Genomic DNA, 13665 nt, shown 5'->3' with positions numbered 1-13665 from the left:
TCTCTTATATATGTATGCACATATATGCACGTGTAAAATTCATCCTCAGGCTCTGTCTGTTCCAAAGCTAACAATTTATAATTTCTGATCTGGGGTGACAAGTGGAGAAATGAACTCCTCCAGATACCCTTCAGGCAGCTGCCTGGAAGGCAGGGCTCACCTCTGTGTCCTAGCCCGGGCTCTGTCTGGCATCCCCATAGGAGCTCCATGAATTGCCTGATTGCCACACAGCACAATACAGGCTAAGTATGGCAGGCTATGGTAAATTCTGTTTGATTTCCAACACTGATCTCTGCTCCTGTGTGATTTATGAGCAGGCCAGCTTCCTTTGGGACAGCACGTTCCAAGAGTCTTTTATTTATTGCTTTATAGTTCTGCCCCCTGCACCTGATCACAGTCAAGTTCTATCCCTTGCTTTTTGAAGATTAATTTTTTAAATACTTTTCTTTATTAGATCTCCATTTCATGAATATAGACAATCTCTTCTGGGGGTCAGGAGAGCTATATTCCGTTCCCCACTTGATCGTTTAATTACTGCGTAACTTTGGAAAAGTCCCTTCCCCTCTCTGGGTCTGAGTTTTCCCACTGAACAATCAGACGGTTGTTGTGTAACATTCCTGATGCTCTACTCTCACTGGCACTGGAAATATGGGCCTTTATGGAATGTCCTTTTTAATTTTTTTTAACGTTTATTTATTTTTGAGAGAGAGAGAGAGAGAGATAGAGCGCGAGCGGGGGAAGGACACAGAGAGAGGGAGACACAGAATCCAAAGCAGGCTCCAGGCTCTGAGCTGTCAGCACAGAGCCCGACACGGGGCTCAAACTCGCGAACCACGAGATCATAACCTGAGCTGAAACCGGACGCTTAACCGACTGAGCCACCAGGCGCCCCTGGACTGCCCATTTTATTTTATTTTATTTTTAATTTTTTTTTCAACGTTTATTTATTTTTGGGACAGAGAGAGACAGAGCATGAACGGGGGAGGGGCAGAGAGAGAGGGAGACACAGAATCGGAAACAGGCTCCAGGCTCTGAGCCATCAGCCCAGAGCCTGACGCGGGGCTCGAACTCACGGACCGTGAGATCGTGACCTGGCTGAAGTCGGACGCTTAACCGACTGCGCCACCCAGGAGCCCCAGGACTGCCCATTTTAACATGGAAAAGTAGGGGCGCCTGGCTGGCTCAGTCAGAGCATGTGACGCTTGATATCGGAGTCATGAGTTTGAGCCCCACGTTGGGTGTAGACATTACTTAAATACATAAAACTTAAAAACAAATTTTTAAATAAATGAAAATAAAATGGAAAAGTAAACTGAAACAGGCATGTAAGACTAAAGAAATCACAAAACATTAAAAAAACAACAACAAAGAAAACAAAACACAGGTTCTTCAAATCAAATGTTATAGTTAAGTCCAGGTTATCAGGGATATGGAAGGGGAGCTGCTCTGGTTGGAGCTGGGCCACCCGCCGGCCCCTGCTTTGCCCCTGCAGCAGCCTGGTAGCCGTCACTGTGAAATCACAGGGCTCCTCAAACTACAGATCTAGTCCGACAATGTGTCTCAGATGAAACAGCTGAAGAACATTAAAGAGAAGGGTCTTGCCCAAGGTCATGTATTAGCTACCGATTACTGGGTAATAAATTACCCAAAATTTACTAGCTCCAAAAGTAAACATGAGTCACGTCACAGTTTCCGTGGTCAGGAATCCTGGAAGGGCTTCATTAGGCAGTTCTGGCTTGGGGTCTCTTGTGAGGTTGCTCAATCTGTTCAGTGTAAATGACTGTTTTCCTCTGTATTTGTGTCCTTCCAACTCTGGAGATGTTGAGGTACTATTTATTTTATAAAATATTGGGAATAACAGATGGTGGTTGGGGACTTTAAGGTCCTTATCTGATACAACACTGACACCATTTTGCTTTTTATTTATTTATTTTTATTTACCAGTCTATCGAATCCAAAAGTCTGGGAGAAAACTCCCCTGGGATGCCATTGTGTATCTGGCAAGTTGGGGGAAGTATGGGTCCCCTTCTCTGCCCTCCATGCTTTATTTGTGATCAGGGCCATTGTGACAAGAATTGATTTTTGCATGCATCACTGGGGGACCACTGCGATCCCTACAAGAGCTAGAGAGAAAAGACCCCCAATTATTAGTAACCATGGGAATCGCTCCAAACTCCACACCCACCAACTTAAAAGGGCTGTGTGTGACTGTCTGAAGCAAAAAAATAAATAAAAATTTCCCTGAGAGGTTAGACTATGGCATCACTCCAGCTAGAGCAGTAAATGCACGACATGGACCCTGGAGTTCGACCCTTTGGGCTCAAACTGGGCTCTGCCATCATTAACAGTGAGACCTAACATCTCGGTGCCTCAGTTTCCCCACCAACAAAATAAAGCTAATAATAGTAAGTTTTTATGTAGATTAAATGGAAATGCATGTCAATGGCTTAGCATATAGTAAATGCTCGATACATTTTTGCCATAATTATTTGTTATTGTCCACCATAATGTAGAGCCTCCAACAGACTCCTAGGGCCCCTCGCTCCCCCAACCCATTTTTCAGGAATAAAATGGGCAATGCCTGACTTTAGCCCAACTCCTTGATTTTCTATGGATCTGAGTTATATGTATCTGTCTCCTTGTCTTACATATATCTGAGAATTGACTGTAAAACGCCCTTTTAAAGCTAAAGTGTGTTATACATCACAAAAATTTGTTTCTTATCATCATCTAACATTTACTAGGCACTTCTACAGATACTGTACTAAGTATTTTTCATGAGCTATCTCATTCAAAACTTAGCACAATGCCAAGAGGCCAATTTGATCAATGTCCACATTTACAAATGCGGAAACTAAGGCCCAGGGCATGGCACAAAACACCACTGTTCACTTTTGCCCTAAAGTCACACAACTAGTAAAGGGCAAAAGAGAACACAAACCTTGGTCTGCCTCGTTCCAAAGGCCCTGTTCCTAGTCTCTGTGCTCTCCTGCCTCCCTTTTGCTCCTATTTCCTTGGAGGATTCACACCAAATTTACCTTTTTAGATCTAAATATTCCCATTTTACAGATGGAGAAGTTGGGGCTGAGAAAGACGCCAAGGTCACCCAGGTACCCTTACCAGAGGTCAGGAATGGGGGCCTTTTCCTGTCTTCTATCTGTGCAGGTGCCAATCAATACAAGTACGGTAAGAACCGAGCTGAGGAAGATGCCCGGAGGTACCTGGTAGAAAAAGAGAGGCTGGAAAAAGAGAAGGAGACAATCCGGACAGAGCTGATGGCACTGAGGCAGGAGAAGAGGGAGCTGAAGGAAGCCATTCGGAACAACCCAGGTACCTACATGGGTGCGTCCTGGGCATTCAAGGTGGGGGGTGGGGCTGGACCTTGACACCTCCCATGGCAGAGGTCACCTGGTTATCCAGGACAAGTGGGCTTCTCCTCCCATTCTTCCTCCTCCTTATCCTCCTTCCACCTCTTCCTCAACATCATCATCATCATCCTTCCTAATGAAAGTGCCATCAATTTAAGTGCCTATTTAAGGGCCAATTTAAGTGCCATCAGTTTACTGATTTGGGGTAAGGGAATGAAGACGCATCACAAAAATGCGTACACTTAAGGTAGCAAAATTTGGTCTGACTTTAGAAATGGTAACATGTGACAACAGAGTGTGACTTAGAATCAAGGAAATAGGAGAGACCGTTGTGAGCCTCACATTAATTCACTCATTCACGGATGTGCTGAACACCCAGCTGTGTGAGACACTGGCCCTGGTTCTGGGATTGATGGACAGAGACGTGTTCCCAGGATCCTCTTCGAAAATCCAGGGCCGTAACCCCTGCAGACTCAGGCTGCTCTGGGCTCCTCTGCACCCCACTTTCCGCCGTTTCTTTTGAATTCTCCCTGTAGCTGTAGTTTGGCATAATTTCAGCCTGAGGTTTGCACACACGTGCTTGAGAGAACAGAGGGTCTTTGTCCTTTATAAAATATATCCAAGGTCACATAGCCCCATGAGAATCTGATGGGACCTATGGACCCTTTCATAAGGAGGGAACAAAACCCCACAATTCACAGTGTTACAGACAATTGCAGCAGCCAAGAGCTTATGCGCCCTCAGAGCTCACCCTTAGATTGCCTAAAAATCCATGAACCTAACTGAGAACTTCTGGCTTAAAGGTTAAGACTTCTTCTGTGGAGCCAGGAACCAGAATCTGTGGAAGGAAGCATAGGAAAGCAGTGTGGTCTCAATATACAAAACTTACTTTTTTTTTTTTTAATGTTTATTTATTTTGAGACCGAGACACAGCTTGAGCAGGGGAGGGGCAGAGAGAGAGAGGGAGACACAGAATCCAAAGCAGGCTCCAGGCTCTGAGCTGTCAGCACAGAGCCCGACGTGGGGCTCGAACTCACGAACCACGAGATCATGACCTGAGCTGAAGTTGGCCACTTAACTGACTGAGCCACCCAGGCGCCCCAATATACAAAACTTTCTAAGAGTCAAAACAAGAGTTTGGAGCAGGCTAACTGTCCTCCTTACTGTGCTCAACTTTTTTTTTTTCTGTAACCCATCACTTTGTAATATTAGATTATTTATTCTATTTATTAATTTAATGTATTGTTTATTCTCTCTCATACACACACACACACACACACACACACACACACACACACACAAATGTGAACTCCATAAAGGCAAACATTGCCTGTTTTGTTCACTGATATATCCCAAGGGCAAGAACAGTGCCTGGTACATAGTAAGCACTCGCTAAGTGTTTACTGAATAGATGGATGGATGAATGAATGAATGAATGAATGGAAAGAATTCACCATTACTGGAAAATCCTCCAGTGCAGCCTCCTATTTGTCCCAGAGCAAAGAATGAATGGAGCTAACGTTTAAACCTGGTAAGGCCCACTGCAACTCTTGGCATGAAAAAGATACGAATACAGGGTTGCTAGTTTAGACTGAATAAGCAGTAAAATGGAACCCCTGGTCAATGTAAAGCCCTGCGTTATAATTCAGTTACAGGTAAAAGAAACCAAAGTCAAATTGGCTTAGAAATGAAAAAAAAAGAAAAAATCAGCGTGCCTGGCTTGTTCGGTCAATAGAGCATGGGACTCTTGATCTCATGATCATGATTTCAAGCCCCATGTTGGGCATAGAACTTACAGAAAAGAAAAGAAAGAAAAGAAGAAAAGAAAAATGTAATTGGAAAACTGAGCGATCAAGTATAGCAAGGTCCAGATATTTAAATGATGTCACCAGGAAGCATATTTCTCTAATTCTTGCTTCTGCCTTCCTCCATGCTGATTGCATTGTGTGGCCTCATGGTGGCATAATGGCTGCACAGCTCTACCCCTCACCCAATCCTCCCAGCCACCCCGGCAGAGAGAACTTCTCTTCCCAGCGGACCCCACAAAAGTCTCAGGATTCCCTCTGATTAGACCAACTTTGATCTCTAAGCTGATCAATGTGACCAGAAAATGGAATTATGATTATGGGCCAGATCTAGGTTATGTGCCAACCCCCTGAACTAAAATGAGGTCAGCACCATCCAAACTATAGGGAATGGGAGGAGAAGGTGGTTTTCCTGTGGAAAATCAGGGTTCTGTATCGAGAAGGTGGGGAAATGGGTACAGGGCAGGTAAAAACCACACAACCCCGCACGGAGCTGGCACCCCGGGCCGGAAGTCCATCTCTTAATGGGGACAAAGGGCTGGGAAAGCCACGGGGCAGACTAGAAGCGGAGGCCCTGCCGAAGCCCCTGATGCTTCAAGCCAGGCTCAACCGTTTCTCACTGATGTCTTTGGACCCAGGAGCGAAGTTGAAGGTCCTGGAGGAGGCCGTGGCCACCCTGGAAGCTGAGTGTCGGGCGAAGGAGGAGCTACGGATTGACCTGGAGCTGCGGCTGGTGGCCGTGAAGGAGCGCTTGCAGCAGTCCCTGGCGGGGGGCCCGGCCCTGGGGCTCTCTGTGAGCGGCAAGACCAAGAGTGGGGTGAGTGTGTGCCCTTCTGTGCCAGGGGCAGCTGCTCCCTAACACCCTCACATGCTATAGATCTTCAGGATCATTCTTTGCGGGTGGGAGTTAGGCTCAGTTACAGATGGGAAAATGGAGGCTCAAAGCGGAGGGAAGGTACCAGAAGACCCGATCCCAAAGAGGGGGTGGCACGGCTAGGGAGGGGGCTCCTGGAGCAAGTTCAGGCCTATCTGCCATTTGACTTTTTATCCTGAGTGTGATCTTAGAAGTAGCCTTTGGGTTATTAATAATTATAGCTGTGATACATTGAATAAGAGCAAACTTGTGTTGAACAGTAACATAGGTCAGTGTAGCATTTGAACCTGCGTGACCTCATCATCTTCACAGCAGTCCTGTGACGTAGTGCTATGTGTATTTGTGCCATTGGATGTACAAGGAAACTGAGGTCAGCAATGTCAAATGACTTACTCAAGGTCACTTAGTTAAGTGGGAGACAGGATTCCCAATCCAGGAAGTCTGACGCGGAGCCCTGTATTAGCCACGGTACACGTGCCCTCTCTCCGGGTCCCCAGGGTACGGGGCCATCCTCAGGGCTTTGCATCCATTATCTCCAGCGCTCCGGGCAACCCTGCAAGGTAGATACTCTGACCCTGAATGAGACTTCCTCAGGGAGAACGTGGCTGCCCTGGGTCTCCATCACTACTGACGTTTAGGGCCAGTAATTCTTTTTATAGGGGACTGCCATATGCATCGTAAGATGTTTAGAAGCATCCCTAGCCTCTGCCCACTAGACGCCAGTAGCTCCACACCCAGTTGACAACCAGAAATGTCTCCAGAAATTGCCAAGTGTCCCCCGGAAGGGCAAAACTGCCCCCATTTAGGAACCGCTGGTCTAAAGTACCAGTGGGCTCATCTGTTATCCTTTCCTATAGCACTTAACCACAATGTGCGTATACATATTATATGGATGTGTGTGTGTGTGTGTGTGTGTGTGTGTGTCTTGTCTAATGTCTGTCTCCCCCCACGGGATTGTATTTTTATTAAAAAAAAATTGGACTATGGCTGTTTTGTCCTTATAGCCTTAGCCCTTTAGAGTCTAAAAAACAGTAGGAGGGCCACAAATGTTTAACGAATGAGTAAATGTTATGCCTGGTTTCAGACAAGGAAATTGAGATTCAGAGAGACTTGTCTAAGTCTGAGCTGTCACTGGGAATGGTATTCTCACTGTTGTTGTCTGAAGCCACGCTGTCTGCCCCTGTGCTTCCTCTCCGTGGGACTTTCCAACCTCATTTACAGATGAAGAGCTCAGAGGACAAAGACAAACTCACTGAGGCCCAGTGGGAGAGCTAGAAGTGGTTCACTCATCCCAGCTGCTTCCTCCCACTAGTGTGCCCTGAAATTCACTTCCCAGGGGGCTTTTCCACTACTTTTGAGCCTTTGTTTAAAAAATTTTTACTTATTATTTTTTTGAGAGAGAGAGAGAGAGCAAACAGGGGAGGGGCAGAGGGAGGGAGGGAGGGAGAGAGAGAGAGAGAGGAGCTTAAGCAGGCTGCACACCCAGCACAGAGCCTGACACAGGCCCGACTCCGCAACCATGAGATCATGACCTGAGCCAAAAACAAGAGTTGGACGCTTAACCGACTGAGCCACCCAGTTGCCCCTACTTTTGATCCTTTTGATGGTCTTTGGAGATAAAGAGAAGTCTTCTCTCAATTCCCTGCAGGCTCAGCTGTTAATATGTCACTCTTAAGGAACCATATCGTAGTAAGGTACTAAGCAACTATCTGGAAGATTTCAGAGGTGACAGCACTCTAGAAGATGAGAACGAGGGCCACTCGCCTGGGCGGTTCAGTAGGTTGGACGGCTGACTCTTGATTTCAGCTCAGGTCATGATCTCACAGATCGCAGGATCGAGCCCACACTGGGCTCTGCGCTGAGAGCACAGGACCTGCTCGGGATTCTCTCTCCCTCTCTCTGCCCCTCCCCCACTCTCACACGTGCACCCGCACACACTCTCTCTCAAAATAAACAAACATTAAAACAAACCAACAAAATGAGAAGGAATGCAGGGCAGAGGTTAAGAGAGAAGGCTGTGGGGTCTGAATCCTGGCCCTCCCACTTGCCAGCTATGTGACCTCGGGCAGTGACCCGACCTTGCCATTTCCCTTATCTGGAACATAGTTTGACCGATACTTAGTGTCTACTTCATAGGTTTGGAAAGGCTAAAGGAGCTAATCCACGCAATGCCTGGTACATCATGAGGGCTCAGTAATTCTAGACGTCATTACCTTTATTCCGAGGCCCTCAAGCGTCTTCCTCCCCTCACCCTGTTTGGTGCTGGCATGTTTGCGCTATTTGCATGTTTGCAAATATTCTATTTGCGTTCTTTAGAGGGCAAGCCAGGTGTGGGTAGCCACCCTAGACCTCACCTATGTAACTACTTCTTGTCACCAACAGGAAACTGCACATAAAGCCCAGAACAGTGCCTCAGAGCAACCTCTCCCTGTCAACTGTATTTCTGAGCTGAGGAAGAGAAGCCCATCCATCGTAACCTCTAATCAAGGAAGGGTGCTACAGAAAGCCAAGGTATAGCAAGCAATAGCTCAGCTAATTAAAATTCAGACACCGGGCAGCCTTCCGATGGAGCCTCACCGAAAGCCAAAACATCATCTAGTTAGAAGGCAGAGAAATGCCAGCACATCCACGCAGTTAAACTCAGGAAGTTTGCTCCGAGAAGGTCCTCAAATCTCGTTCAGTCCCTATTGACTCATTCTTAACACACAGTTCTAACAAGCTCAGTTTTCTGGTTTCTGAGCCTCCAGTGGGTTTGGGGACAGGAAAGGCCCTGTTTCATAGGTGAGGAAACCCATGATCAGGAAGTGAAGAGACCTGTCCAAGGTTATGCAGGGCATCATTGCAAGAGCTGGGCGGCAAACCCACCTCTTCCAATTCCAAGTCCAGGGCTCCCTCCATGACACTGGCCCACAGTCTGATCATCTTGGGGCCAGCTGTGTTACAGAACTTTTTGGATTTTAGAAAGGTAATACGGTACACAGACTGAGTATGATGAAAAACTCCAACAAATTCTCGGGAGGTCCCCTGTAAGCAAACACGTTAAAAATTTTACAAGGCACGTGAATCTTCACCCCCTGTAGAATAAATAGATTATAAACAGCCTCATATCAGTTCAGGTCAGGTTTTGCCACCAGTTGAGTTTGTGCCCAAACACTTTAGAAAAATTTTGCTTTTGGGGATTTCTGGATTTCAGAACTGGGCATAAGAAATTGTGGACTTGAAAATCAAACACCCGAGCATTAGGACATAAGATTAGACAAGTAACCAGCCAGAGGCGAGATCATCTAGACTAGATATCAGCAAACTTTTGCTATAAAGATCCGGATGGTAAATATATGAGAGCCTGTGGACCACAGAGTTTCTTCCAGAATGACTCAGCTCTGCTGTTATAGCAGGAAAGTAGCCACAGACAACATGTAAACAAATGATGGACATGGCCGTGTCCCAGGAAAACTTTATTTATGGACACTGAGGTTTGAATTTCATAAAATTTTCACATGTCAAGAAAAACCGTTATTGTTTTGATTTTTTTTTCCAAACATTTAAAAATGTGAAAATCATTCTTAGTTGATGGGTGCTACAAAAACATGCAGTGGGCCAGACATGGCCTGTGGGCCAGTTCGCTTCCCTTTGACCCTTGTAAGCCATGGAAAGAACTGTGAATTTTGTTTTAACATTCTGAAAGTCATTGGCAAGTTCCGGGCAAAAAATTTTTGGAGACGAATTACGTATTTAAAAGACCGTTCTGGAACAATGGTGAGAACTGGTAAGGGGACAAGAGAGACCAGTCAGAAGTAGTCATCTAGATGAGAGATGAGAAAGGTTTGGTGGGGGTGATTTGAAGTGGATGGCTTTGGAGGTAGAGACGAAGGATTTCCTGGTGAGGATGTGGAGGATGAGGAAAAGAAAGGAATTAAGGGTGATTATTCCTGTCATTGCCCTCGGCAACTGCAGTGTAGATGGTGAACACTGGGGGAAGAGCAGGGTGGGATCGGGGAAGCTTCCTAGCAAGAATGTTCGAACCATCCCTGTGAACCCTGGTTCACACCATCACCTCCAGAGCTGGCTGAAAATCCCTTTGCATCATTTAGGGGTAAAATCCCTCTCAGATGAACCCCCTACACAGCTCCAGGGGAAAGAATGGAGCCCTGTGAGCCCCCTGCCTTCACCCTTCCTTACCAAACTGCTTTGGTTTCTCTCTCATCAGCCTCCTCCTCCACACCAAGGTCCGGTGGAACAGCATTAGCGTCAAAAGTTGTCCCCATTCTCCTCTCTATGGGCCTCAGTTTCCTTGTCTGAGAAGGACAAACTTTGTGATATTTGGGCCCCCCCTGAAGATGAGCCCCAGTGTGGAGAAATGACTTACCCAAGGCTACAGAGAGAGAGTGAGACTAGGACCCATGGCTCTCTAATCTGGTCCGTGGAGATCTTTATATAATTAGGTGCCGTAGAATGTTTTTATCCTGCAAGTCACATAGAACATTCAGCAAACTGACTCGTCCTATCTTTCTGTCCTTCAGGAATGGGAAATGAAGAAGACCTAGAAAGAGGGTGAAGATTTCATTCCTAAGGAAATACGAGATTGCATTGGAAACACTTTTTTCACCAGGAGATGCCAAAAGAATCGAAGTAGCCCCTGCTCTCCAGGGCACCCAAAAGACCAGCGTTTATCTTCCGTCCGCATGATTCTAGGGGATATGGGGAGGGAAGAAGTAGAAGGGAAGAGGGACACGGAGAGTGTCCTTATAACTTCACAGAGGGTGGAAAACGGGTGGAGGGAGACAGAAACCCTCACGGTTGCACAGGTTTTGTGAAACGTCTTTGCCCTCTCTTCCGAAGAAGGAACGAAAGCACACGTGAATAAGTCCCATTCTCAGCATCCCATTCCCAGGCCTCAGGGCAAAGGAAGACAGTGCTGAAGCCAGTGGTACAGCACAGAGACAAGACTTGATCAGCTGATCACACTTGGGCCCTACTGGATTCATGCTGGGCATTGCCGACAACCACTGGACAACATAAATAGGCCGAACTATCAGTAGAATTTCCCTGCCTACGTAAAGGTGGACGAAAGCTATAGACGACATGCAAATTCTGCAGTCAGCCCTTTTGTGCCTTACAACCAGGCAGATGCAGCTACCAGAACCCCACAGTGGAGTGGTTTTCATATTAGAGATGGGAGATGCAGCAGGCAAGGGGAGGCTCAGCAGCTGACTTATTTCGAGCTCTTAGCGAGAGTGATGGGAACATTGGTTTCTAACGTCCCCAGGATGCTGCAGGCATTGTAGGGTGGGGCCATTTGTGGTCAGTCAAGTCCTTTACCTACTTCATGTGACACTCAGGCACCAGGAGCAATGGTTAGAAATCCAAGTGATGCTCTTTATGTCTTTATCCTTATTTTGCACTTGGAGGCCCTCCCCGGTCTGCCCTTCCTTATCTGTTGATCGAGTAAAATCATCAGGGAGAATCAAAGGACAGTGGCTCACTTCTGCCATAGTGCCTTTTACTTACACTTGATACTTTTATGGGGAAGCAAGGACCTCAAGTCTGGGGCAGTCTCCTTGCTGTGCCACTCGCTACTTTCTCAACACTATAGGCGCTATTGAGGTCTTTACATTTCCTTCCAAAAACAGATAAGGCCAGTTAACTGTTAAGAGCTCCAAGTTTAGCTCAAGGAGAAGGGAAATCCCAGAACAGCCTTTGGACACTTTGATGGAGGTCTCACACACTTTACCCTACCTAGGGCTTTACAAACGTGTGCCTTATCCAAACTTTACCACCCTTGGAGACAGCCAGGAGCCCGAATAGGGAAAATAACTCTGACCAAAATCGTCCAGCTGGCCAGTGGCAAAGCGTAAGGCTTAGGGCTTATGAGCCTGGATCGACACAGGGTTGGGTTTGAGCCCTGCCTCTGCCACTGACCAGCTGGTGACTCTGGGAAAGTCACTCGCCCTCTCTGATTCTTGTTTTCTTTACCTGTGAAACCCAGTTAATGGTTCTATTTTCCTCCCAAGACTATTGGGGAGATTCAATGAGATAATACATGGGAAGCATTTTGCATACTGTCTGAGAAACAAGAAATCCTCAGTCAATAATGGCTTTCATTATCAGCTAGATAACAAATGTCTGACTAAAAATTCTGCGTTCTTTCTACTGAAGAAATGATGTGTATATGGTTATTACAGCCACCAAAAAGCTAAAAGGCAACTAATCCATAACTGACAGTTTGCATCCAGATTCCACTTAAATATCTTCAACGAGAAAGGAGCTCACATCATCTGGATTGTTAATGTTCTTTTTTTAAGTGTGGATCCTGGAATGACACCAAATACTCCAATTACATCCTCAGTGTGTCCTCAGTGTGTTATTTTGGGGTTGAGCATCTCTTCCCACTGATAGATCTTGCGACACCACAGAATTAATAATAAGCATTTATCGAGTACTCCATGCATCAGGTACTGTGTCAGCCAAGGCCAGCTTCACGGGCACACAACCCGTGTGCAGTCACAAAGATGAGTAGAGCCCTGAGTTTGGTTTAAGGTGCTGCTGTTGCCCTCTTAATAATTTTTTTTAATGTTTATTTTTGAGAGAGAGAGAGAGAGACAGAGCGCGAGCGGGGGAGGAACAGAGAGGAGGGAGACACAGAATCCAAAGCAGGCTCCAGGCTCTGCGCAGTCAGCAGAGAGCCCAGTGCGGTCTCAAACAAACGGACCGTGAGATCATGACCTGAGCTGAAGACCGACACTTAGCCGACTGAGCCACCCGGGTGCCCCTTTTGCCCTTTAAATTATGTAGCCAGTCCTGGCATTACCTAATCACTTTTCCAGGCATTATCCCTTTAGTTTGCACTAAAACTCTGTGCGACAGTTTCTGGTATCCCAGTTTTCACAGGTGGGGAAAGTGAAGCACAGAGGGGTTATGTCACTTGCAGGAGAGCACAGCTGGGAGGTGCTGGAGCCAGCAACCCTTCCTCTGAGTTCCAAGGTTCTATTTCCTTCATGTCTTACCTCCCCCACCCCCCCCACCCCCGAACTGCAGCATTCAGAAGCACACTAGCGCTTAATACCTAGACGAATGAATGGACGCACGTATGCAGCCTTGATGTTAAGTCAATCAGCTAAGAGAGTGCAAACAAAATGGCTAAAGCACAGAGGCCAGCCCTTGTCTGTGAAAATGCCTCGTTTGGTTGTTTTTTTCAAGGTATAGGCTCACGGCTCTAGGGTGGAGCTGAAGCTCCATCCTTCCTGACCCTGCCCCAAGTGTGGGGACTATCAGATTTCTGACGTCCCTGGATCAGTCGGGGACCCTGAGCAGGTGTACCAACCTCTCGGAGCCTCAGTTTTCTCAAATGTAAAGGGGATCATAATCCCTTCTGCACCCACGCTGCTCTTCTCCTGAGACGAAAAGGAGACATAAGGTATTGGTTACAACACATTTGAGTTGGGCCTTGGATAGAATACAAAGATGCAAAAGTCTCCAGCTCTGTCCTCAAGGAACTTGCAGACCAGGAGAGAAAATCTGACCCAAATAGCTGCAGTACAAGTAAACCATGTTATGGTGAAGATTTAGAATAATGAGGACACACCTCCCATTTCTTAAATAATGTTGCTGTTGTTTTTAC

The 13665-nt window shown here is 46.5% G+C and overlaps 1 protein-coding gene across 1 annotated transcript in view; it reads left to right on the top strand.

Moving 5' to 3' along the window:
* AFAP1L1 (actin filament associated protein 1 like 1) overlaps nt 1-12392 on the top strand; it is a 63088-nt gene extending 50696 nt beyond the window's left edge. Inside the window, exons 16-19 of the mRNA XM_043598265.1 lie at nt 3166-3330; nt 5812-5990; nt 8430-8558; nt 10568-12392. Coding sequence (XP_043454200.1) covers nt 3166-3330; nt 5812-5990; nt 8430-8558; nt 10568-10591 — 497 coding nt within the window. The 3' untranslated portion in view covers nt 10592-12392. The remainder of the gene's footprint in view (nt 1-3165; nt 3331-5811; nt 5991-8429; nt 8559-10567) is intronic.
* Nucleotides 12393-13665: the final 1273 nt, after the last annotated feature.

This window comes from Prionailurus bengalensis, chromosome A1, assembly GCF_016509475.1.
Source record: "Prionailurus bengalensis isolate Pbe53 chromosome A1, Fcat_Pben_1.1_paternal_pri, whole genome shotgun sequence".
Taxonomy (NCBI): Eukaryota; Metazoa; Chordata; class Mammalia; order Carnivora; family Felidae; genus Prionailurus; species Prionailurus bengalensis.
Note: the sequence above shows the minus strand (reverse complement) of the source record. Positions and strands in the feature narration are given on the sequence as shown.